Source organism: Diceros bicornis, chromosome 24 (genome assembly GCF_020826845.1).
Source record: "Diceros bicornis minor isolate mBicDic1 chromosome 24, mDicBic1.mat.cur, whole genome shotgun sequence".
Classification (NCBI taxonomy): domain Eukaryota; kingdom Metazoa; phylum Chordata; class Mammalia; order Perissodactyla; family Rhinocerotidae; genus Diceros; species Diceros bicornis.
In genome coordinates, this window is record NC_080763.1 from 25,124,381 (window position 1) to 25,150,367 (window position 25,987).

A 25,987-nucleotide genomic window follows, 5' to 3' on the forward strand; every position below is an offset into this window, starting at 1 on the left:
TGAGTTCAAAGATGCCATGAAGAAGCATCAGCTAAGTCAGAATGCTGGACATGCCATCAGACAAATTACCGGGTTTCTCCCACAAATCCATGGCAAGGGGGAATGGGAGAGAGGCTAGTCGAGAATGGAAGGTGTAGATGCAATGTGTGGCCCTTGATTGCATCTTGAGTTGAACAAACCAGCGGTAGAAAGACATCTTTGAGACATCAGGAAAATTTGAATATGGACTGGGCATTAGGCAATGTTGAGGAGACGCTGTTCATCTTGGTAGGTATATTGATGGCATGAGTTAAGAGGTGAAAAAGTATCAGCTAGAAATTCATATGGAAGACTTTATAGGTGAAAGAACGTGAAGTCTGGGATTTGCCTTAAAACTCTCCAGCAAAATAAAAGAGGCAAGGGAGATCTTGAGTTGCTCATCGCTGATGCTGGGTGAAGGGTAAGTGGAGATTCACTAGGCTCTGATTTTTGTGAATATTAACATTTTTCCATAATAAAAATTTTAAAATAAAGGAAAGAGTGATCAAGTCTTCCAAGTGCTGCTGAGCAGAAGAGCAAGATGACGGCTGAGACATGACCCTGAATTTGGCAGGATGGAGGCTGTTGGTGACCTCGATGGTAACAGATTAGGGGTGGGCTTGAAAGCCTGGTTGAAATAGGTTCCCCTTCTCTCAAAGGACTGAGGAAATGAAAACAGCAAGGAAAGACAACTCTTTGAAGAGTTTTGTTATCAAAGGAAGCAAAGAAACACAGTGGTAGCTGGAGAGGGGAGGGGCAGAGGGAGGGGTGGTTCCTTGTATAAGATGGAGATGTGGGCTGATAGAACGAGGAGGAATACAGGAGAGAGAAGATTACAGGGCTGAGACCTGGAATAGAGGAGAAAGCAACTACTCCTCATACACACATGCGTGCAAGCGCACACACATGCATGCACACACGCACAAGCGGAAGAATGGCCTTTAAGAGGAGTGCTTTCACTCAGGCTCAGGATGGCTCAAGGCACATCAGAGGAGGGTGTTTGGCCTTTCCAAAGCTGGGTCACCCCGGTCACCTGAGCGGGTGTCAAACATTAGGGAGCCGTAGGCCAGGCATGGCCACCTCAGTCTGAGCTGCCATCAGCTTACACAGTGGAGGAGGCTCTCTCTCACTGGAGCCTGCAGAGCTCAGGAAAAATGCTTTTGGTGCCACATTGGGAAAAACATTCCTAACATGTTCCAGACCCGGTGTCTGCAGTCACACAGCCTGGCAGGCCCGGCCATCTGAGCTTAACGAAAATCAGGCCCCAGCTGGGAGCTAGGGCGGCCCTTCTGGCACCAGTGACATTGGTCTTGGCTGAGAAAACCAAAGCCTCAAGGCAAGGGCAGCGGGCCCAGGTACAGCCTCCTCCCACTCCTTGGAGTCTAGGAGCACGTGGGGGTAACCCCAAGCCTGCTCAGATGATGCCCACTCGTAATGCTGCTCCCTCCCCATGCCCCTGGCTGTCTCTCTACCATTGCTGTCTGCCTGCTCCTCCTGACCCCCCCCGACACACACACACACTTACACACTCTCACACCTACTCTTCAACTCCAGTGTACACTCCAGGTGAATTCATTTAATCGCCTTAAAAAGCCTGCCCTGGGATTGGCACCCACCCCTCCAAGGAGGATCTAGAAGCTTTCCTCAGAGACCCTACAAGTCTTTGGTGACCTTTGCTGCTGTCCTGGCACTTGGCCCATTCCTATCCCCGGCCTCACCTTGTCCATCAGCAGGTAGGCTCCCAGACCCCTGACCAATGAACTGCTTCAGACTCTGGAATAGTGTGAGTGTGTGTCATACGCAACCAACCCCCTAAATGTATAATGGTACAAACACAATAGAAGTTTATGTCTCTTTCTTGTAAAATTGAAAATGGGTCAGTCCCTGCTCTGCATGCTGGAGAAGTGCCCGGCCACCCACCACCCCAGGCACTTCTGATTAGTGGGTGCTCTCCTCCACGCAGTGATTCAGGGACCAGGCTCCTTCCACCCTGTGGCTCTGCCACATTCAACACATCGTCCTCAGGACCACTGTGAGATCTGCATCAAGCCAGGAAAGGATGACGAAGCACAGAGGAGCATGCAGGAGTTTTAGGGGGCCAGGTCTGAAAGTGGCACACACATCCACACATTCTATTGGCGCCAGAACTTGGTCACATGCCCTATCTAATTGCAAGGGAGTCTGGGAAATGTAGTCCAGCTGTGTGCCCAGGAGGAAGAGAGACTGAGTTTGGTACCCTGCCAGCCAGTTTCCACCAGAGACCCCCAAGCTCCATCTCCACCACTGGCTTCCTCAGCCCTCTCCCTTCTTTTCCACCCACTCTGGCCCTGGCCCTCCTGACCCCATCCTCCTGTCTTGCCCTAGATCCACCGCCCTGCAGCTTTATCTGGCCACAAGCTGACACCCAAGAAAAGACCACTCTTGGAGGTCAGAGAGGCACATAGAACAGGTTTATTCCTCAGGAGTTTATACAACCACAGCACAGAGCAAAAGATAAAACTGCAGATGGCTCAGGGTGAGGGCAGAGGGCTTCTCCAGCTGCTTTCTCTTCTAACCAGCAGCCTAAGTACAGGCACACACTGGGTGTTATACAGTCATGCGCCACATAACGACATTTTGGCCAACAACAGACTGCATATATGATGGTTCCATACGCTTAGTACCATATAGCCTAGGTGTGTAGTAGGCTATACCATCTAGGTTTGTGAAATACACTCTATGGCATTCGCACAGTGACGAAATCGCCTAATGACGCATTTCTCACAACATATCCCCGTCGTTCAGTGACACGTGACTATATACAGGGAGCTGTGGACCCGCAGTTGGTGTGGGCAGAGGCAGAAAGGAGGGTCAGGGAGATAAGATCCAGGCCCTGCTGGAGTGGGGTGGTGAGGAAGAGCCACCGAACTCAGGTCTCGTTGGAATGAAGCCACCCCTCCCTCCTTGCCCTTCCCCAGCGCCACCCCACCCTGGCTCCTACAGAGCGATAATAAGGGAGCTCCCACCAGAAGTGCTGAATGAGGGAAGGGAGACACCACAAAAGAAAAACTACTCTGTCAGGGGGCCTCTAAGTAAGGCCCCTGAGACTCAGATGACCCCCATCACAAATCCAGGTCCCTCTCCTTCCTCAGCCGTTCCCTGAGCCTCTGATTCCACCAGGAAGGCTCAAGCTGTCCCTCCTCTTTCCTTGTGAGAAGCAAAGGCCCCTGGGAGGGAAAGGCATTGAAGGCAGGCAAGATGGGAGGTGCCTGATGCTCAGCCATCAACTGCCCACCTTGGCCCAGGCTCACCTGAGAAGGGTGGCTGACAGCAGAGCCCCTTCTCTCAAAGCCCTATCCCTTCCCGGCCCTGTGCCACTGCTGCACCAAACGCTGCTCCTCCTCATGGTGGAGAAGGGGATGTTAGAGAGCAAGAAGCGTTTTGGGGGTGTGAGGAAATCTGGAAGCCCCTTCCTGAAGGAAAACCCACTCCTGTCTGCAGCTGGGGGTGGAGGGGATTGAGACCCAGCCCTGCTCCTTCATCTCTCCAGTACAGCCAAGGGGACAAGGACCAAGATGCAGGCAGGCCTAGGGGAGCCTGGGCTACTACAGACACAGATAAACAGACACAGAGAGACGGGGGCTGTGAGGCGGAAACTGCTGGGCAGAGGCCGCCTCTTACTCGCCATCCCAGCCTTGACTCATGGCCTGTACCACGGCCCCATAGAGCTGGCTCCAGGCGGCCCGCATGGCTGGTGTGAAGGCGGGGCCCAGGCACTTCTCCAGCATGTAGAGCAGGGACTCACCCACCGTCTGCAGAGGCAAGGGGCACCTTGTCATTCCCGAGGGCAAGAAAGCATCGCTCCATCCCACAGGTGAGAACACTGAGGCCTGGGGCTGATAAGGACTCCTGGGCTTTCTTCTCTCCTCTGCAGGGTCCACGCTTCCTGAGCAGGATTCTGCCCCCATCCTTGGGTACCATACTGTGCCCACTCTTCCCCTTAACTGGGTGGCTTTATAGTGAACAGAGCATTTCACTCCACTCCTAGCCTTTCGATCACTCCATGAGAGGGGCCGAGGCATTGCCTCTGACCCCCAGCTCAGATCAAGCAAAGTCTTGCCCCCAGCCTCAGTTTCCTCCTCTGCAAAGCAGCAATCATGGTGTTAGGAGCCCGGGGTCTGCAACCAGATGGACCTGACTTCACTTTCTGACTTCACCATTTATGAGCTGTGTGACCTTGAGCAAGTTATGTAACCTGTCTGAGCCTCAGCTGCTTCATCAGTAAAACAGGCAAAGTAAAAGTTCCAACTCATCAGATTGTTGGGATGCTTAAATGAGATCTCTATAAAAAGCTCTTAGCACAGCATCTGTACACAGTAAGCCTTCAACAATAATAATGGTTCTCATTTGTTATTATTAATTATAATAAAATAGGGTTTATTTATTTCACAAATATTTACTGAATATCCACTAAAGACCAGGCACTGTGCTAGTGCTGGGGATGGAGAGGACAATAAGACAAACTCGGTCCCTTGCTCAAGGTGCTTACCATCTGGCAAGGTGACTGGCCTATGTGGCAGACTGTCACGTCAGTGGCCCCCAGTGAACCTCACCTCAAGGGTTCACGCCCTTGAGCAGGGTCCTCCCACCTAGACACTGGGCTCATCTGTGCGACTCTGGCCAATGGGGCGTTAGCAAGAGTGATGCCAGCTGAGGCTGGATGAGCACTGGCACTTGGAGACTTGTCCTCTTGGAACTCAGCTGCCACTCTGTAAAGAAGCTTGGCTACACCACCAAATGACAAGAGGCCACACAGAGAGAGATCCCACAGGAAGACAGGCCATCTTGGACCCAGCCCCAGCCGAGCTCCCAGCTGAATGCAGTGCATGAGTGACTCCAGCCATACCATGTGGAACAGAAGAACCGCCCTGCTGAGCCCAGAGGAATCACAAGTCATTGTTTTAAGCCAGTTTGTTTGGGTATGGTTATATACACAGCAATAGAAAACTGAGCAGACCAGCTAATCCTAAAGGCTCCTTAAATTTCTATGGTTTGGAGAAATTTGGAGACTCAGAAAGGTCAAGGCAGTGCCAGGGTCACACAGCAGGTAAGTAACAGGTGCAGGCCCCGAGCCCTGGTCATTTGAGAGTGTGGGAATGGGAAAAGAGAACAGGTGGAAGGGGAGGACTGGGAGAGAGAGGCAGTCTCATGTCAGGGGCTCCAGAGAGAGGAAGAGACCCTTTACCCACCGAGAAGGAGCTGAGCTTCACGCCCACCGCACGGTGCTTCCTGCCCAGGCCAGCAAGGTACTCCTCCAGCGAGGACAGGTCCTCCACATTGGTCACCGCAGCATCAATCACCAGCATCACCTGCCAAGGCCGAGGCAGCAGTGAAACAGAGGCCAGAGCAACCCTCCGGAACCTGAGGATCCCAACCAGAAGTCAGAGGTGACCAGGACCCTCAGTTTTCCAGGATCAGAAACGCAAGGCAACCTGTGTTGGCACCAGTAGGCGCCAAACATGTGGTGGCCAAACTACCAATGTTACACCGTGAAAGAAGCCCCTCTCCTCTGAGGGCTCAAAGCCCTAAACGTGCCTGCTGGACACTGTTGTTTGCCTGGGATGAGGGGAAACTGAGGCCCTGTGAGAGTCACGAGCCTCTAAGAAAATCCCAGCTTGGTTTTCATAGGGAAATGACCCCTAGTGGATCAGTGCCAACACCACCTACAGGAGCCAGGGGATGAGGCCGAGGACAACAACAGTGCTGGGACCAGCTGGCAGAGCACAGGAGGGGAGAGGGCTGACTGGTGCCCCCGACTGGGCCCGGCTCCGTGCAGAGGGAAAGGAGCAGATGCCCCTGACGTGGGGAGCAGAAGGAGGGGAGTAACACCAGGCCTGGGGCAGAAGTAATTTCCCCTCTCCCGAGGCCCTCACTCTCCCAGGAAGGCGCCCTCCTGGATCCCAGAGGCCCCCTGGGCTCCGACTTCCCCTCACCTTCCTGATGTGGTCCAGGAACTCGGGAGAAGAGAGGCAGTCCTCTGGGCTGGAGAACTGGCGGCAGTTGTACTGGAAGAGGGGCAGCAGGTTGGGCTCCAGGTCAAACAGCCTGCGGGGAGAGGCCCAGGTGTCAGCCCCTGCAGGCCCCGCCGGCCGCATCAGCCCTGGCTTCCAGCAGTGGGGTGGGGCTGGGCCACTACAGCACACCCTCCAAGCTGGCACTGACCCCTCTGCCAGCTTTGCTGGCGCCCCCTTCTCGCCTCTTCTGCAGGCTCTGAGGGGCATCCGGGAAAGAGCAATGTGTCCCCAGGCCTCTCACAGGACCTGGCATATAGTAGCCCTCCATAAACAGTTGAGGGGTGTGGACTGGGACAGGAAGGGGTCCTCAAACAGGAAGCCTGGGCTTACACTGTGGGGAGAGGAAAACACTTCTCTCTCTCTCTGTCTCTCTTTCTCTCCCCACCCCCCACTCTCTCCCCACCCCTCCCCCTCTTGAGTCAGAACCTCCCAGTCTCATCATGTCTAAGGGGGCTCCAGCCAGTGATGATAATAATAATATTAAGAACTCCCTACACTTAACTGAGCATTGAGTACTTTACACGTGGTGAACTCGTGTATTCCTCACAGGGGGTACACTGTGGGATCCTAAGCAGTGGGTACAACTGTCATCACAATTTTATAGAGGAGGAAACAGAAGCCCAGAGAAGTTAAGTAATTTGCCTAAGGTCACGCAGCTTGGGAGTAGAGAGCCTCAGAGGGTGCCTGAGAAAACAGTGGGCTTGGGGAGAACCTGGAGGCACAAGCAGAAGCCCTCAGCCACCTCTGGGAGGGCTCATTGGGTTTTTGTGTAACTGGGAATTTATTCCTCTTTTGTTTGGGGGGAGGTTTTGCAAAAGGTTCCTCAGAAGTTCTGGGCTGGCTTAGGGAGTCAAGGCTCCGGAAAAACCATGGTGAAAGGGAGTGCTGCCTCTTTGTGAAGGCAGAGGGGTTACCCAGAGACCCTCAGCTAAGGTTGAAGACTGGCCTCCCCTTCCCCCTTGGGGTCTGCGCACCCCCTACCCCCTCTCCCCTGGGGCCAGACTTGGGTGCCTGTCCTCCCTTCCCTGGCAGTTCTCTGATTCTAGCCTGGTCCTTTCCTGGAAAAGGCTTCTCCTCCTGTTGGTTGCTGGAAGCGCACACTCCTGGGGCCCGGACCCAGGCCCCGCCAGGCGCCCGGCACCCTCCCTGCACGGGCCCTCGGGGCATCTCAGTCTCCCTGTACTGACAGCGGGGGGACACCCCTGCAGTCAACACCCCAGGAACAAACACACAGGAAGCATAGAGTCGGGGAGAGGGCGCAGTGGGGACCCCATCCGCTAGCCCGAGTGTAAGGAGTTCCGGCGGAGAGGACCCCCGCCCGCCCCCAGTGAGCCGGCTTGGGAGCGGGATGTGCAGTGCTGGCTCGCAGGACGCGCTCACCGCCCGGGGAAGAGAAGAAGGGGCTGCGCCACCCGTCGCCGGCCCCGCTCCTCTGGCGCACATCTGGAGGCGCCCCAGAGCCAAGGCAGCGGGTCAGTTTTCCCTCCTCTGGTGCTGGTCCAGCCGCCTGGAACCCATTCATACCGAGGCACCCCGCCTCCCGCACCCCGGGGCGCTCGGGCCGACCTCACCTGGCGAACAGGACGGTGCCATGCTCCAGCGGGCTGCGGCTTACCGCCCGCCAGCTCTCCCGGATCAGCTCGGGCTCGGGGCGCTCCATGCTCGCCCGGGAACGCAGGGCGCAGAGCTGGGACCCTCGGGGCGCGGGCACCGTCACCGCACGTGGCGCGCCATCTCCGCGGCGACGCGGGCCACTCCGCACCCCCTACGGCCCGCGCGCCTCGGCGGGGCGGGGTCCAGCAACCGCTCCTTCCCCGCCCTAGGTGGAGGCTCCCCCGCCTTGCGGGCCCTGCTGGCGCTTCCGAGGGACCCCACTCCGGCCGCTGCGCCCCGCGGCTTCGAGAGCGCCCCTCCCCGCGCCGCCCTGGCTGGGGCGCTTTAAAGCAACCGCGACCCCCGCCCCCCTCCGGTCCATCAAGCCGCGCACCTCTGGGCAACCGGCTCTGGCCAGGGGCGACCTGGTGGCATGGGAAATGCCCGGGCTTCAGAGCTTAACGGAAATCGTCGAGCCTCTCCGGGCCTGTTTCTCATGCGGAAACTGGTGGTAATTTTACCATTTACAAGTTAGGGCGCCGTGTTGAATTTGATCGCCTCAGGTAGGCTCTGCAGGCCCACCTCTCCACAAAGCCCACTCAAACACCGCCTGGAGGCATTTGAGTTTGCCATCCCCTTGGCACACGGTCTGCTTCCTTCTGCCCCGTGGGCTGATCTGGGGATGCCAGGGCGCCTACCTGTGTGACTAGGCTGAGGTTGAGGGACTCTCTGCTCTAGCTCTGGCTCTGACTGAGGCACCCTGCACGTTGGGCGCCACCCTGGCTCTCAGCCTTAGGGACAGGGCCAAGACGGCAGCCATTTCCAGCCTGGCCTGGGTTCTCTTGAGACTCCATCTTTAGAAATCTGTGAGCTCCATTCTAACCCCAATCTGCTTGGCCAGGGTGGGGTCCAGGTGCAGCAGCTATGAGCATTGTACTACCTGGACACTGACGGAGTTATGCCCGAACATTCCACCATTCCACGATTTTTAATAGACTCTTTAACAAGTTTAAATTGAAGTTCTGGTAACAGAATCTCATGCTTGCCATTCAGGGTGTGAAGTTGGTCACCTGTCAATTCCACTTAAACCTTTCTCTTTCAAGCATGAAAGTTCCCCAGGCCCCAGCCCAGTTCTGGTGGGCAGGTTTTGAAGAGCAAAACCCTCATTTATCTTTCATTATTTCATGTCTCTGAGCCTGTGTCCTCTCAGTCTGCCCACTTGTCTCTCTCCAGTTCCTCAGCTGTACAGTAAGGAGGTTGGGTAGCAAGGTCTCTAGGGGGCCTTTCAGTCCACCTCCTATGGTTCCATGAATACAAGGTGAGTGTTCCAGGGCCACTGGTGATGGACAGGCTGAGGCTCCACGCCTAACCCTGTGCTAGGCATGGAGTGCTGAGTCCTTGCCTTCTAGAACTCCTTCTGGCCCTGAGTCAGGACTGAGGGTCTCAGCAGAACTCTTCTTTCCTGCTCACAGCCAAGCCCGATGAAACCACCTAGCTGCTCTCCCTCGTCCAAGGACTCAGGAGTTTGGAGTACATCCTATTCCTCTCTTCCCCATCTCCCCACATATCTCTGGGGTCTCTGGGCTGGAGCAGGAGAGAAAGACTGTGAGGCAGCCTGGCTTGTGTCCTAAAGAGTCTGTGAGATCCCCAAGTAAGAGCATGAAGGGACTAAGGGCTGAAGGAAGAAGGTGGCCAGGGTACTTGAGGACTAGACTTCCAGTTTGGCATCCTGGGCCCTGCAGCCAGGTCAGCAGGTCATGGGGGGATGGTGGGGAGGCGACATATGTCTCCGGTGACCTCTACCTTTCAGTGCCCAGGTGCCTGATGCTCCGTGTAGGCCACCTGACTCGTCTAAGGCTTCCCACTCCACCCAGGTTGCCCTTCCTGGCATCAGTCTACACTCGGGACCCGTCTTGCCTCCTTTCTCCTTTGGACAGGGTCTGGGGTCTGATAAGTTAACGGGAGTTAATGGCCTCAGCTAGTAAGTGGTGGAGTCAGCACTCACTCAGCACTTCTAGAGCCAGCAGGAGGCCAGAGGAGAGAGCTAAGTGTACTCTAATCTCTGCTCCCCTTAGAGAAAAGGCCTGAGACTCTGGCTGGGCCTAAGCACTCAGGGTGGTGTATTCCAACCAGGAGATGGAGGGTCTGATTCCACATTTGAGAGGCTGGGGAAAGTCACAGGAGCTCCCCTCCCTGCCTGGCATCTGCCCGAGACTTGGGCAGGAGGTTCTAATCAAGGGGAGTGTTCAAGTACTGTTCTAGAGCCAGTGCCGTCACTGAGGTCAATTTCTCGTCAACAGTAATCCAGAGCTAGCACGTACTGAGCATTCTTGTCCAGGCCCTGTGCAAGGTACTTTGCACCATTAACTCTTTTCACCCTCACAATAACTACGAAGTAGGTACTATTTATTGTTTTACTGTTGAGGAAACAGAGGCAGAGAGGTTAAGTAACTAGCTCAAGGTCACATAGTTAATAAACGGTGGGGCCAGGATTTGACCTCAGGTTTCACTCTGTCCCATCCTCCAGGCCTCCATGCTCCACTGCCTCCCTCATTTTAATGAGGGGCTGTGACCAAGAGCTGCCTCCACAGTTCAAAGCCAATGTCCCTGGGCCTAGGTCAATGGCAGGCTCTTAGATGGCTTGTGAGAGCCAAATGTGAGCATCTTTCAGTGACATCAGGTTGGTAGCCTGAAATAGGCCATGGTGGGAGTATTGACACCATGGAAATTGGAAAAATGCCACAAATCAGGGCTTTTTCCTCAGAAAACTGGTCTAGGTGCACCAGGAAACACCGGGCGCTAGATGAGCTGTCCATGCGTTAAGCAGAATGTACAAAGGAACATGCTAAACCTGGACACCTCTGAACCAAGTCCACGCCTTCTCCCCAGGCGACCCAGAGCTGCCAGGTTGTTCTGGGAAGGTGCTTCTAGTCCCAGGACCCGGCTGGAGATGCAGAAAAAGCCCAACTTGGCGCCTAGTCCTGGCTCTACTATTTATTGATCATGGGACCTCAGGCAAGCAATTGAATCTCTCATGGGTAGAACGAGGACAAAAACAGCCCTGACTTCACAGGGTCTTTATGAGGATGAAGTGTCACAGATGTGTCGGGACTTGGTAAACTAAGCTGCGCTAGTCAAGAAGTGTCTGGTCCTTCTCTAACCTGCCTATCCTAGGCATTTTCCACCTCCTGAAGATCTGCATGCCCTCCCCTTCCCTGACTCCAGCTACTCTGGGTCCTAAGGGGCACAGGAGTCAGGCAGCCCAGAAGACCCCCAATTTCACAGTGCAGTGCTACTTCTCTCCTCCCCCACCTACTGTCCAACACAAGTCAGCTCTTGCCCCCTTCGGACCTAAACGTGACTCCTGATAACAGAAGACCCCTGTCAAGATGGGAGTCTTGGGGAAGCAGAATGGAAGTTGCTACAATTCTGGGCTATTCAGCTGTCTCAGAAGTGGACAACTGTTATCTTTCACTCCTTTCTATACTTGTGTGGGCAGGTTAAAAGAGAAAAAATAAGGTCCAGCTTCCTACTTATTTTGGAATAAGTTTAAGAAAATCAAAATAATAACCAACATTACTCAAGTAACCTTGTAGGTGAGAGGGCCCAAATGCCCTCTGGGTCATTAGGCTCACCTTCGCAGCCCAGGGCCTCTGCTGGAATTAGAATGGCCTCAGACTTGAGACACAATGGAATGGTTCTTGTAGTCAAAACATTCTTCTCTTCCTTCTGGGAGCCAGAGGGCAAGTCAGATTCAATTAAGTACAACAAGAACAACATAGCATTGAAAATAAGAGCTATTTATTACAAATTATCCTCTGATTATCCGTGGAAAAAATTTTTTTAATATAAAACGTGGCACAAGAAGCTGGCTGGAGGTTGGGCTAACAGAAGTCTTCTTCCTCCACCACCAAGTTTGTGGGGCATGTCACATTTCTGCCAATTCTTGGGGGCTGGAGTCCATATTTGGAGCACCACTCTGCCAGCCCCTCTCCGCAGCATCTTCCAACAACAGAACCTGGGCACTTGAAGCTGCATCAACCCACGTGGCCTTGTCCCCAGAGAAGTATCTGCCAGTCTGGGCAAGGAGGTAGAGGAGGGAGTGGGCAGACAATTCTCCCATCCTTGGAGAGCAGTGGAAGGGACAGAGGAACCCTTTGTCCCCAGTGTGGCCAGATCAGGAGGGAGGGACAGGCAGAAACTGGCTGAGCTTTCTCCTTCCTCCCCCTCACTCCGAGTGGCTGCCCCTTTAGCTCCTTCAGAGCTCCTCCCTTCCAACAAGATCCCATTAGGAAATAAGAAGGCACAAGGGATCATCAGCCGCCTCCTGGTTGTCATCGTGGGCCACTGTTCTCAGCTAAGAGCCAAGCACAGATTCCTGCATGCTACCTCCAGGAGAGCCCACCCAGATGGCTGCCCCCACCCAGCTCAGAAGAAACCAACTCTGCCTGTGGGGAGGAGGGGAGGGAGATTGGTGGGTTGAAAGGGGTGAGCAGAGGTTCTCCATCCCTGCTCTCTTTCCCTTCCAGAAATGCAATTAAGCAAGCAGCCCAGACTCAGCACACAGGCAGCGCTTCCTGCTGGGGGAAGTCAAAAGGGCTGTAGCCCTGGAAGAGGGAGGTCATCAGGCCCCAGATCTAATTTAACAAACCTGCCTTGCTTTTGACATTGCTGCATTTCCTCTATTAACATTAATGATGGTTGGTCTGAACATCCAAGCATGGCCAGAAGCTTCCCTCCCCACCACCCAGTAGGTAGCACAGCCTGTCCCTGGGACCAATTTCCAGTCTCCGTGGCAACCGCCTCCCGAAGCTGCTCTAAAGAGCTCTGACCCTGTCAGAGCTGGTGGGGGCTATAGAGGAGGGAAGATGGTGTGTGGCAGACATTCATCATTAAACCTTGAAGCACCACAGTCCTCTGAGACAAACAAATATTCTGTCATGCACTGGGAGGAGGGAGGCAAGCTGAGGGGCTGGCTTTGGGTTGGTTTGGGTCTAACCCAAGGGTTTTCTTAATCCCATTCCTTTGGGGAGGAAGCAAAAGGAATAGCTGTGAGCTTCCTGCTTGGGCTTCAAAGTGGTAGAGAGTAGAAGCTGTGATGCATTTCTAGGGTCTTTGGGGAGAAAGAGATTGGTGGAACAGTGACACAGAGAAAGGAAAATAAAATGGCGTAAAACGGGGTGTCAGCAGGGAAGGACTAGAGAAGTAAAAATGGGGAATGCCTAGCGAGTGACAGGAACATCAGCCCAGACTGGCTGGGGCAGTCCACACCCCAGCACCCCACTGGGACCTCAGGCCAGCACCACACACCCCTGCTCTGCCGCACATCTATCTCAAGTGCTAAGAAAGGGGCCCCAAAGGCTCTCCCAGCCATGAGGAGAATGCATCTGTCCTGTCCTCGAGTCAGGCTGGATGTAGAAAGTAAGGGATGGGCAGTGAGAAACCACTTCTGGCACGCAGGGCCTGGGAACACAGAGCAGCCAAGGATAGGACGCCATTCCTCCCACCAACCTCACAGTGTGACATTCTCAGAAAGCAAGGAACCAAGGGCTGAGGAGGGCCAACCAAGGGCTGGTGAGTTCTTGGGCTCTGGAGCCCAGTCCTCTGTGCACACTGCAGGCAGGAAGTTCCAGCCACCCGCTGCCACAGAAGAGACTTCCCAGCAGCAGCCACATGGGGAAGCAGCTGGGAGGCCAACCCTCCCGCTGGCTTTGTTTGTGGGAAGAAGGACAGCACAGCTTTGCCGGTCCCTTCTGCTCTGCCCTCAGTGATAGCCCAAGGTGAGGTCAGCGATCTCAGCCCTCTCGGAGGTCAGAGAATTTTTGAGGGATCTTACTTATAAACCAAATCCAGTGTGAAAAAAATACCAGAAAATACTACTGTAGCCCTGGACTATTTCTTGGAGTTTATAACACTCAGCTGTCCACAGTCACGGTCTGTATTTCACAGGTATATGGACAAGTGTACCCTCACACTCCCACACACTCACACCCACTCTCTCGCACACTCATCCTTCCTCATGTTGCACATTCAGGGAAACGGTCCTGAGAGAGTTGTCCTCTGCTGCTGAGCCATCCCCAGCAGTGGAACCTCTGCAGACAGAGCCATGGCTCTCTCCAGTGTTGTGTTAAATTCTGGGTATGCTCCCAGAGCTTGGTCCTGGCAGACAGCAGAACTCCTCAGACTCCTCAAGCATCTTCCTCCACAGCTGGGAGGGTCCAGGGACTGGCTTCACAGCTCGCTGTCCCCAGGAAGTCCCTGGACTCAGGCTGGGGTCCTTGCAGCGGCCTCAAAAGTCCCATGATTCCAGCCACCTTAGTCCTGCCATCGGACTTCGGGGGTCCTGGGCTAGGGGACCAACCATCCCATAAGCCAGAGGATGGAAGAGGTAGAAGCTGTGAGAGAGAAGCCAAAAGGAGGCCGTTGGCATCCCAGGGCCTCAGCAGCGGCAGGGGGCCCTACAGATCTTTGAAATGCAGCTCCTCCTGCTGGAGCTCATCAGATCTTCACCTACCAGACCCATTCCTGTTCACCACCACATCTGTCTGAGTTTGTCGTTTGGGCACACTGTAGTCTGAGAGCTTAGTAGATGCTGACTTAATGACAACAAAGGAAAGTGCTCTTCCCAAGAGGCCCAGGGGAGAGACCAGTCCAGGGGTCTGGTCACCGGCTGTTTGGCCCAGAGTATTTGTTAAAATGGGGAAATGCTCTCAGGTCACAGGCTCCACCATTCCCTGTTCACACTTTTATGTTGCCTCCCTGGCCCCTAAAGGCCAGTGATTCTCAATAGGGGATCTGCGAGACTGACAAGGTGAGGAGAGGAGAGGCAGCTTCCAAACAACTCCCTCCTTCCAAGTATTCTGAGCCACACCACACCCCCCCACGCTCCTCTACCCACCCTCTCCCTCACCCCACTGAGAGCTGTTTCAGTAGGGAGCCACGGTGACTAAAGAGGGGCACCCTTCCAGGTGTGCTGGGTGGTACAAACGCTGGGAAGCATGGGCAAAAGGAAAGAATGCAGAGTTAGCCCTGTGTTTCTCCTATCTGGCTGCACGTTAGGGCCACCAGGGGAGCTTTGAAAACTGTGGCTGATGGGGCCCAAACTGGGCTCAACTGAATCAGAACCTCTGGAGATGGGGCCCAGGCACCAGTATGCTTTTAAAGCACCCCAGGGGATTCTAAAATGCACCCAGGGCTGAGGCATCAGGGTTGGGGGTGGGTGGCAGAAATGCAAGGTGTAGGGGATGCTCACCTGTAGGCAGTTCCCAGGAGCAGGCTCAGAATTCCCACCACATGTACACCCCTGGCCAGGGAAGATGAGGACAGGCTCCAGGCACAGAGCCGCAGGAGAGTGTCCCACAGAACACCTGGTGGAAAGAAGCGACACCTAGCGCCAGTCTGTCAGAGGATGACTTCTGCGGATGCAGCAGAAAGGAGCCACCCCAGGTAAGGGGAGCAGAGAGATTCACTCTTAGCACCGCTGCTCCACGATGCCTCTTCCTCCTCCCCATCCCCCACCCTTATCACTCAAGTCCCGGTGGGCAGCACCGACCTGTCAACATGCTGGAGAAAAGCATGGCTGGGAAGTAATGGTGGAAGTAGAGGATCCGGCCCATCAGGAAAAACGGGAAGTAATGGAGCGTCCAGCCAAGCAGGAGCTGACCGCCTCCTCGCAGCAGGACCTGGGACAGCCCTGGGGCCCAAGCAGCACAGCCCCAGTCAGCAGACAGGGAGGGGAAGAGATCCTGGGGTCTAGTCTAGCTCTGCCCCTTACTTGCTGTGTGACTTGAATGAGCCACATCATCCTATCTGGCCTTCCTTCCCTCATCTGAACCAAGCCAAACAACCGGACAGCAGCTGGCAGAAGAGAGGAGTAACTGGCTTTCGAAAGCCCTGCTCACTCCCCAGCCCGGTTAGGCGTCAGCATCCATGGCAGGGGCGTCAAACACAGCAGGAGGCCTGATGCTGGTGTCTGGACAGAAGGCAGCCAGCCTCTAAAGAAACCAACATCCTGCACACCCTACAGATGGCTTCCCCCCTCCCCTCCATCTCCCACATCTTTGCTGCCACACAGCTCTCTGCAGCGGCAGACAGGACAGAGGCAAGGTCAGAGATGAGGACGGAGGTGGGAAAGAGGGGGGTCCAGAACTATGGCTGTTCAGACAGGGAGCTGCAAGGGCAGAGAGCCTGTGTGAATGTCTTAGATACTGTGGGCCATGGCCTGGCAGCTCAAGTCACCAGGGGCAGCAGAGGATGGGAACCCACAGACCGTGCCCTGGGGGCTCCTCTCTACCCCTTGTACTCTACTAAAGGACAAGGCCATGGAACAAGGAGGGGACAGAACAGAAAAGAAGGGCAGCTCTACATAGAGCATAGAGGTGAAAAGTGAAGGCTCTGAAGTCAGACTGCTCGGGTTGGAACCTCAGCTCTGTCACTTACTAGTATATGTCCTGGGACAAGTTTCTTAACTTCTCTGTGCCTTTGTTTTGCAATCCATAAAATGGGGGTAATAATCCCTACCCTATAGCATTGTTGGGAGGATGTAGTGTTTAACATAGCCCTGGGCATTTGGTGACTGTGAGCTTTAAAAAGCAAAAGAGAAGGGAAAGAGTAGGGGGTGAAGGCAAAGGATGGCCCATCAGCACGCAGGGCCCCCTGAGTGCAGACCCCTGGCAGCTGGACAGTCAGGGGAGGGAGACCAAGGACCTGACCTTCAACCTCCGCAGGCAGATGTGCCCCTCTCTGCACAGCTACAGCAATGATGCTCCCTGAGAGCAGGTAGAGGGCAATGCTCAACAGATTCAGCCACCAAACCACCTGCGTGGAAATGAGAACAGGAGGTGAGAGGAAAGCGGCAGCGCTCCACAGGCACAGCTCAAGGGCTCAAGGGCCCAAACCGGGACGCACCGGGCACTCACCGGGTTGCCAAGCAGATACACTCGGAAGTCCGTGTCATTGATTCCTGAGAAGCGCAGGCCCTGTGGAGCAGAGGACACTCTGCTGATCCAGGGCCCAGCTCATCCCAGCCACATGCGTTCCAGGGGGAGGAAGACTGGTTACCTTTCACAGACAGAGAGCCTGGACAGGAGGCTCAGAATGTGCAAGTTCTATGTGAGCTCTCTGGGAAGGCTGGGTCAGAATCCGGGCAGAAAACAGAGCCCCATCTCTAGCCACCCCATGCTAGGCGAGGCCTCGCCCTGTCACCCCAGCACACCCCATCTCCACCAAGTCTCAACGGTCCCTTTCTTGGCTCCATTTCCCAGGAGGAGCTCTAGCCTTGGGCCCTACCTGATAGTTGACAGGCCAGTGCCAGGGTTTGGATGTAAACTCATTGTCCTTGGGTTTGAGGCCATTGTTCCCCTGCAGGAAAGTGGCAAAGAAAAGCTAGTCAAGGCAGAGATCTGGAGCGCTGACAGAAATATGAGGCACAGGTATGGCTGATATATGGCCAAGTGTCAAGAGAAAACTCCCCTCCTCTCTCTCCCTCACAGGGAAGAATCAGGCGCTCATTCTCAGTCGCTGTCCACCTGCTTACAACTGCCTTACTGCTCCCAACAGCAAGCCTCCATGTCCACCAGAGACAGTCCTCTATGCTGGTGAGAAAGAGGAATGAGGCACTGTTGCCCACGAGCACAGAACATAGACCCCTCTTCCAGACCAAGGATAAGGTGTCAAGAGTGCTGGTAGGGGGATATAAAATCAGGGCTGACCTATTTGTTCCCTCGGGAGGCCAATTTCAAACAGCAAACCAGAAACTCTGATGAGTTCCTGGACTTTGAAAAAGTTACTTTAGCCTAGTGTTTCTCAACTTTTTTTTCATTATTGCCTCCCCAAGACTTTTTAGACTTTTTTTTCCTAAATGCCTCCCATGACATTTTAATACCATAGCTATACCGTCAATCTGTTGATATACTGTATGAATATCTATACTTTACACATTAAAAAGTTAAGAGGTTTTCTGCCCTCCAAGAACACATTTTACCCACTGGGAGTGATATCATGCAGGTGAGAATGTACATTTTAGCCTGAAGGAGCCAGACTCAGCCCCTTTAATCCAGTAGCCAAGAAAATGCAACAACATGTTTCTACACAGCAAAATCAGGCCTTTGCTAAAATAAGAAGGATCAGGATAGGATACTAACCACCAGGCAGGCCTGGTGTCATTTCATTATCAAGACAACCTGAGAAGGCATCTCCTGAGAAGAGGAGTAAGGTGCTCTGAGGTAGATGGAGAATTCTGCACCTCGGCACTGTCGACATTTTGGGCTGGAGAAGGCTTTGGTGTGGGGCTGTCTTGTATAGTCTAGGACGTTCAGCATCCATGGCCTCTACTCACTAGATGCCAGAAGCACCCCTACCCCTCAGTTATGCCAACCAAAAATGACTCCAGACATTACCAAATATCTGCTGGGGAGCAGAATCGCTCTCTGTTGAGAACCACTGATCTAGCCCAAGAAGGATCCAGAAGGTCTTCACTGGGTGGTCAGTGAACCACGACCCAGTGCCTTACTAATCCAACTTCTCAAAGGGTTGGGAATCATTTGCAGGTCTCCCTATGGTGACTGGGTTGCTCCCCCAAGGTCAAAAGTCCCATGAGGGGTATCAGACCCAAAGGGGCCAGCTGTACAGCCCCTGAACCATTATCGCCATCTGAAGGGCCTCAGAATAAAGAAGGAATCATTCTGGACCCCGGAGCAACTGCTGAGGGAAATCAATTCCTTCAAACCGGTACAGTTCAGTCCCAAACTCAGGGACTCCAGCCAGAGCTATAACAAGCCAAGGGCATCCTATTCACTACATTAAACTGAGAAATCCAGCTCCTTACTTTCCTTCCTGGAAGGAAGGAAAAATCTGTAACCATTATAGGCATCTGCATTTGTACATTGTTCTCTATGCTAAAAATCCAGAGTGGGCTCATTCCAGCTAAACTTACCAGGTGTGGCAGCCTTCTCTGCCCCGGACTTAGGCCCTCCACTCAGAGGGCAGAAAAGCCCTCTCCCCTGCATTTTCTGTAGTCTAAACTATTTTGGTCTCTCGCCCTATCCTGACTCTACATCAGTTGAATAAGAAAACTCCCTTATGTCCCTTTTCTTCTTTGACTCTACCTCTTAGATAATGAAAGAAGAAATGAGACTATTTAGACTTAGTCTTAAAATTCTACCGAGACCTAGAATGGTATTTTGACTGACAGGCACATATTCAAAAGAGCCATGCCATCAGGACACAGTGACAGCTACAAGCAGAGAGTCAGAGAAGAAGTGACCCAGAGATTGCTTAATGTCAACTCATCACCTCCCAATGTGCAGAAATGACAAAATTTGAATTTTTCAATTTAATCTGGTGAAATAAGTCAACTATATTTACTGAGCACTGCTTACATAATCACTTCCACAAAAGTCCACTTGACAATGGCTCACTAAGGGGAAAATAACAACTGCTACACCTCTCTGCAACCCTGTGGCTGGAGTGATAATCACAGATCTGGCTTCAGATACAGTGCTTCTTAAACATCGTTCCTGCAGAACACTGGTTTTCCATAAATCAGAGGGAAGGGGTCTTCCCCTAAACATCAAAACTGCAGCAGAGTTTCTCCAATTCACAGGGGAAAATTTAAGCTAGTGGGTAGAATTTTCTCAATTTAAAGATTTCCTCTCTTAATCATTCTTAAACCTTTGATGCTACGACAGATAAGATAAGATGCTAAGATAGAGAGTAAAAACAAGGAGTCTTAGAAAACCTTACAAAGAATCAACCATGCCCCCTAAACAGTGAGTTTCTGTCCAGGAACAGGAGTGGGCTCACAGTCGGGATTTATGCTGCACACAAACAACACACTCAAATTAGCTATTCATCCTAACTGATCCTGACGTCATATGATGGTATGAACCATGAATGTCTCATGATCTTCAACCAAGAGCACTCTGATTTTCAGGGGCTCTGCCACTGGAACAGATTTGAGACCCACTTAGAGGCAGAGGAGTGCAGTAGTAACTAGCACTGACTCTGACAGCCTGTAAGCCGGGCTCTGAAGCCTAGATCCACCTCTTACATTTAGCTGCGTGACCTTGGGCAAGTTCCTTAACCTCTCTGCCTCAATTCCCTCATCTGTAAACTAGGAACAATAATCTCTGTAGGATTGTAATAAGTATTAAATAAGTTAACAAAGGTACAGTGCTTAGAGTAGTGCCTGGAACGTGAGAGCTACAGAAGTGTTCACTGGTGTCATCATTGTTATCATCATCATCACCATCATCATTCTGTGATAAGGGAAATGCCTTTGAAAACCAAGTAAACCAGTAAGTGAAGACACCTTCAGTGGAGGACACTTTCAGAGTCCTCCACAAGGGGGCAGTGGATCTATACCATGGCTAGTGATTTGTGATCCAAATTTGTGGATAGCCAAGAGCTCTTAGAGAAGTCATCAAATGGAGAGGGCCACAGTACCCGGATCATCACCATGTGGGACTCCAGCAAGATCTCAGGAAAACTGGGCTGCAGCACATCCAGGCTGATGTTTGGCACTAGAAAAAGCAATGACAGAGGAGAAAACCTTTGTCACACATTTTCTCTCACGGCTATCCATGGTATTCACACTGCTGCCAGAATCTGGGGGTAGCCTTCCTGACAAGCTGACTGACAAGTAGGGGAGAGTGTTGAGGCGATGGAAGAAAGCTTAGCCCAATTCTTGATCCTTCATTTAGGTTGTATTAAGTATTTATCAGGCATTCTGAGAAATACAAAAGCAACAGACGACAAGGCGTGTCCCCTGGTGCTCCCATATCTCTCGGCACCATCACTCTTCATTGTGGTACTGGCTCAAATGCTGCTCTCCTCCAACAGGCAGAAGGTCTGTGAGGACAGGGACCAAGTCTATCTGATCCACCAGTAGATCCCCAGGGCCCCACATGGTTCCCATCGTACTCAATAAAGAGTTGTCTAATTAGTTAATTAATTAGCTGGTTTGTTAAATTAGGCGGTAAAACAAACAAAGTGGGAAGCACAGAGAGGAGACATCAAGCAGAAGCCTGAAGAGGATAGTTTAGGAGGACAGATGATGAACCCAAAGACTCACTGAGTTGAAGATGACAGTAAAGCGGAAATGTCCAATTGGAGCCTGGAGTATAGATATGGGGATCAGATCAAGGGCTGTGGCTATCGCTTTCTGTAAAAGTGTTGGCTGGATGTAGGGAGGGGAGGAGCTCTACACTGGGGCTTAAGCCTCTAAGCCTTAAGGTAGGGAGATGCCCATGGTGCAGGAGACAGAAGAGCCCAGAAGGAGACGAGACAAATGGACCTGCACTACAGGCGGCAAGGAGGAGAAGAATCAAATCCAGTGAGAGGCAAGGAAAACGAGAAGAGGCACTAGCTCCGACCGCAAGCGAGGTCACTGGTCACTTTAGGGAGGAGACGAATGGGAAGGTTAAGTAGATGGGAAGAAGAAGGAGCACCTATCTAGACAACTCATATGAACAGATTAGGTTTAAAAAGGAAGAAAATGGCAACAATAAGATAACGTGGCAGCAGAGTCTATAAAGGTTTATTTTTCTAAGATAAGAGTTACTTATAAATGTTTCCCTTCAGAGCCAGCCCAGGAAGTGATCTCACTCACGTTTGGGATTGATATGGTCCTCCACATTCCAGATGGAGTTGAGGGTCTCCTTCAGGTATGGAGTGCAAGTAACTTCCAACTGCTCCCAGCCCCTGTAAAAAGTGACAGATGTCTCTCAGAAGACCTGAAACCCACCAGAGAGCAGCACTGATGACTGCTCTTAAATCCATGGAACCCCTCTCTTTTCAACCCAGTGGCCATGCTTTTTTCAATCTCACACTTTTCTATTCCACGACTATCCTGGGAGTAGTCTAGCATACAGTATTCCCATTTTAGAAAGACACATAGATCCAGCAAGTTATCATAAGCCAGATGTACAAATGTTCAACTATCAGCACACATAAAACACCAAAGGAACTCTGGAGCTCTGTGCTCTATAACACACCTGATGCCTTTTCTCCCTCCATCTACCACTAAAAATAAGCAACATGAGGTGAACATTGACAATCGGGAAATGGAAGCTTCTGACGTATTCCTTGTGAAAGGAAAGCGTGAGCCTCGACTGGAACATGAAAACCCCAAAGACTCACCACTTGGGCAGGACTTTTCCTGAAGAGCCCAGGACACAACCTGTGACCAGATGGATGAAGCGAATTCGACTTCTCAGCACTTTGATCCGGTTTCCAAATTTTCTGTTTACAACCTCAATCCGCCAGAAATCATTTGAGTCCCCTGTCCCATTCTGCCATATAAATCAAGAAAAAAATACAAAGAAAGTAAGATGACTCTAGAGAAGATGTGTCAGAAAAGGAAGATGGCCACCCTTTCAGATGCCACCATCTTACAAAGGTCAAAGACCAAATCAGCCTCAATGCTGAGGTGGGAAAGGGAACAGAGGGTCATAGAAATATTCCAAGTGATGGACTTTGCCCGAGTACTCACTACTACAACCAAGAAAAGTAGTATAACTCCTGGAACCTGAAGTCCAATTCTTCACTTCATAGGACTAGAGTTTAAATTCTCAATAGATATTTTTGCCTGTAAACCAAACTCAAGACACCACTGTGGGCCAAAAGAAATAAATAGATCTGGGCCATTTGCATCCATTACCTTGGCCATCTGGACACTCACTCATCTAAGCCAGGAACGTCTGGCCTGGATATCATAGTCTGGAAATTAAGACAGTTGTGTCTAATTCTCCTCAGGGGATGCCCACAAGAAAAAAGATGAAGCTCAGAGTCTTGGCTCTAGTACACTATGAGACAAGCAAATAGAAAGAGGGTTGGGAAGTCCATCTTAAGGAACCGAGAATCTTTACTGATGTATCAACGGCCCTGGAGAAGAATGTAACTCATAGTCCTAAGTCTAGTTGCCTACTAGTTGTTTTTGTTTTCAAATTACTCCCCAAGCCATAAGTACTCATAGAGCTTCCTCTATTAACTGCATCACCCCAAGGCAGCAAAAATCCAAAAGCAATATGGTTAACATCCCTCTGAAGAACAGAGAAGTAATCCTTAAAAATAAAGCCAAAGAGAATTTGGGATCTGGCAATGGGTAAACTTACATATTCATCTGGGGTCATATTGTGGGTCCGTGGCTCCTATGCCTAATGTGATTTTAAAAGGAACCCAAATAGTATCCATATTTGACATTTATTAAGTGTCAGAACACAAAAATGGAATGGTTATTATGAGAGGAGAGAGATGGAGACAAACAGACTTCACAGGCTGCTTTTCCCACAGCAAGCCTAGCCAAAAAGTTCCCAAATGTCAAGAGAGTCCCTGTGCAGCCTCCAATTCTTAGGAACATTTCAGAGTTTTGGGGAGGATGTGTTTCCCCATGTGTTCCACAAGGCCCTAAGCCAAGCCCCACAGTTTTTTACATCCTGCTCAGACTCCAGTTGCTCACTTACTATGCCATAGCCAGTGACCTGATAGTGCTTCCGCGTCAGGGGGGCCTCATGATAGTGACTGTGCAAGTTCCGAGAAGTCCTGGAAGTTAAAAGAGAGAAGTCTCGTTATCCTGAAGAAAAGAGATGTGCAATGTTTCTTCTTTTTCCAAGGACACTCAGAGTCATCTGTTAGGATAAGAAAAATTAGAATCTGAACTATAAGTCCAACATATCAGGAACTTCTTGCCTATTTACTCACAAGAAATACTCAGAGAACTGGAGAATTCTCCAAACCAGGAGGGACAGATGGGATACTGGACTCCATGCCAAAAAAGGGGCGAACTTCAGGTGGGGGGTGGTGACAACACATGTGGTGGCTTTGAAGCACTTAGCTTGCCTGCCTTATAACATAGGTTTGAGGAGAAGGAAATTGAAATTTGTAATCTCCAATCTATGCCTGAGATAGGGAAATCTCCTCCCTTCCATTTACTCTTTCTACTTCCACCACCAGTTTTATAAAGTGGGGATCTATGGGGGGTTTAATTTAGCTTTTATTTACTTTGTGCTTTTTATAATAATCCTTACTTTTAAAAGAAGTAACTTTCATTGTGAAAATTTGCAAAAATAAAACTTAATAATGCATAAATTTTAATTTATTAATAAAGTTAATAATAATAAAATAAAAATTTTAAGTATCCATAATGCTACTAACTAGAAAAAAACCACTGCTCATAGCTTTTCTCTCTCTATATATATATACTCCCTGATTTTTAAAAAAATCTGTATCTGATAATTCCAGTGTACAAAATTTTTGCAGGGCTGCTTCTGCTGTCTATTGTTCCTGTTCGTTCTTGCACATGGTATCCTATTTCCTTGTGTGCTTAGTTATTTTCAACTGTGTACTATTCACTGTCACTGAAAAACTATGTATGGAAATGGATGACAACGTCTTTCCCAAAAGAGGATTTACATTCGCTTTTAGCCAGGCACCTAGCAGACACTACCAGTCTAGGATCATGTTCATTTAAATTCATGGCTTGAAGATTTTGAGACCATCCAGGTGAAATGAATTTGGGCTGCAAATCCACGTGAGGATCAACTGGTAGTTACAACTTCTCAGGAACAAGTTACCCTCACCCACCCCTGCCCCCTTTCCAAGCCCTCCCAAACACACTCAGCTTAGTGCCAAACTAACTTTTCCTGGATGCAGGTGGATAGGGCAGATTTATCCTTACCCTAAGTCTTTTGGGGTTCCAAATTTTGGGGAAGAATCACTTAAATCTACCACTTCAGGTGAGCCTACCGCTTTGATTTTTTTTTTTTTTTTTTTTGCTGGGAAAGATTCGCCCTGAGTTACCAAATGTTGCCAATCTTCCTCTTTTTTTTTTTCCTCCCCAAAGCCCCAGTACATAGTTGTATATTCTAGTTGTAAGTCCTTCTAGTTCTTCTATATGAGCTGCCACCACAGCATGGCTACTGATAGACGAATGGTGTGGTTCTGCACCCAGGAACCAAACCCAGGCCTCCAAAGTGGAGCACGCCAAACTTTAACTACCAGGCCACCAGGGCTGGCTCCTGAAGCTTTGATTTTAAAACTCCTTCTCTCAAGAGGCAGTCAAAACCAAAGACTGTGAGAAGTGGCCTCAGTGTCCCACTTATTTCTCTGGATTCCCCCTTTCACTTAGAATTTGGTCTGGTAACTCCTTACTGTCTTGTCAACTCTTTGATGTTTTCAAGAAGATGTTTTTATATTATTCCAGCATTTTTAGTCATTTTCGGTGAGAACATTGGTTGTTTAAATTAGTTTGCTGTATTCTCAGAAACAGACTCTAATGTCTTCCTAAAGGCAGCCACTTAAGAAGCAGCTTTGGGAAACTCAAATTTTTCTTTTTTCCTCTAGGAAAAGGGAAACTGAAAGGTACCTTCGAAGTTCAAAGCTCCTGAAAGCCAAAATAGGCTGGCAAAGGCTGGCCTGCTTATTTCACCAACCTTCATAAAATGGTTCTCCCATTCCAGCACAGCAGTCTTGTTCCATTTACTGAAGCCTCATCCAAATCTGACTTCTGTTTGCAGCTTAAAAGAACTCCCTATCTCTGGTGTCCACACCACTCATTTAGCCCAAACAACAAATATACTTACTCTTTGTGTTCTAGGCGAATGATGTCTCCATGTCTTACAAACTCCACGGGGAATGAAGGGTCGAGGGGATCTGCCCAGAAGAAACAATCATTGATATCTGAAATCATTCACTCATTAGGCTAGTATGAATTGAGGGCCTATAGGTAAAGAGTTATCGTACAACATGGTAAGTGCTAGAGGTACCGACAGTGCTGTGAGACCAAAGAGAAAGGCCCCTAACTGTCTCAGAGGATTAGAGAAGGGTATCTTGAAAAGACGCTTAACGGAGGGGGAGAATCTTGTCAGGTGAACAAGGAGGGTCAAAGCACAGAGGTATGAAAGAACAAAACTCATTTGATCAATGGCAAATGGTTTCACATGGTTAGGGTGGGTGGGCAGGAAGGAGAGTGGGAACAGATGAGGATGTGAACAAGTGGGGCCAGACTGTGGATGCCAGGCTAGGAAGTCCGGCCTTTACGTGACAGTCACTGAAGCCCCCTCTGGAGGATTTTTAAGCTGGGGAGCCAAATAATAAGATTTTCCTTTCAGTAGTAATAATAGAGTTTTCCAAAAATTAATTCCATGCAAATGACCATTTGCCCAGCTTTCTTCAAAATCGAATGTTAAACTCTGCATATTTTACCAGTGATTATCTTGTCTCTGGCAATACACCTGCTCAGTGTGAGGTGAAGAAAGTAAGGAAATGATGAAAGAAAGGGACTACTTCTGTATTATCTAGAAGTCAAGATTGATCAGGATCTAGAA

At 50.8% G+C, this 25,987-nt stretch overlaps 2 protein-coding genes across 3 annotated transcripts in view; both read right to left on the reverse strand.

Annotated features, from left to right (window-relative positions):
• Positions 1–2,817: 2,817 nt before the first annotated feature.
• On the reverse strand, positions 2,818–7,906 carry NGB (neuroglobin). Its single transcript, XM_058567434.1, has 4 exons — positions 7,643–7,906; positions 5,991–6,102; positions 5,247–5,366; positions 2,818–3,809 (listed from the first exon to the last, which is right to left on the reverse strand). Exons 1-4 carry the CDS (start codon positions 7,729–7,731, stop codon positions 3,675–3,677), a joined length of 456 nt encoding a protein of 151 aa, XP_058423417.1. The 5' UTR covers positions 7,732–7,906; the 3' UTR covers positions 2,818–3,674.
• Positions 7,907–11,464: 3,558 nt separating this feature from the next.
• The window catches only part of POMT2 (protein O-mannosyltransferase 2), a 43,182-nt gene continuing 28,659 nt past the window's right edge, over positions 11,465–25,987 (reverse strand). For both annotated transcript variants that reach the window (XM_058567436.1, XM_058567435.1), the window contains 11 exons: positions 25,244–25,313; positions 23,126–23,204; positions 21,804–21,955; positions 21,274–21,365; positions 20,109–20,185; positions 16,953–17,024; positions 16,583–16,642; positions 16,376–16,481; positions 15,217–15,357; positions 14,917–15,031; positions 11,465–14,059 (listed from right to left, as the gene is read on the reverse strand). In XM_058567436.1, coding sequence (XP_058423419.1) covers positions 13,954–14,059; positions 14,917–15,031; positions 15,217–15,357; positions 16,376–16,481; positions 16,583–16,642; positions 16,953–17,024; positions 20,109–20,185; positions 21,274–21,365; positions 21,804–21,955; positions 23,126–23,204; positions 25,244–25,313 — 1,070 coding nt within the window. In that variant the 3' untranslated portion in view covers positions 11,465–13,953. The remainder of the gene's footprint in view (positions 14,060–14,916; positions 15,032–15,216; positions 15,358–16,375; positions 16,482–16,582; positions 16,643–16,952; positions 17,025–20,108; positions 20,186–21,273; positions 21,366–21,803; positions 21,956–23,125; positions 23,205–25,243; positions 25,314–25,987) is intronic.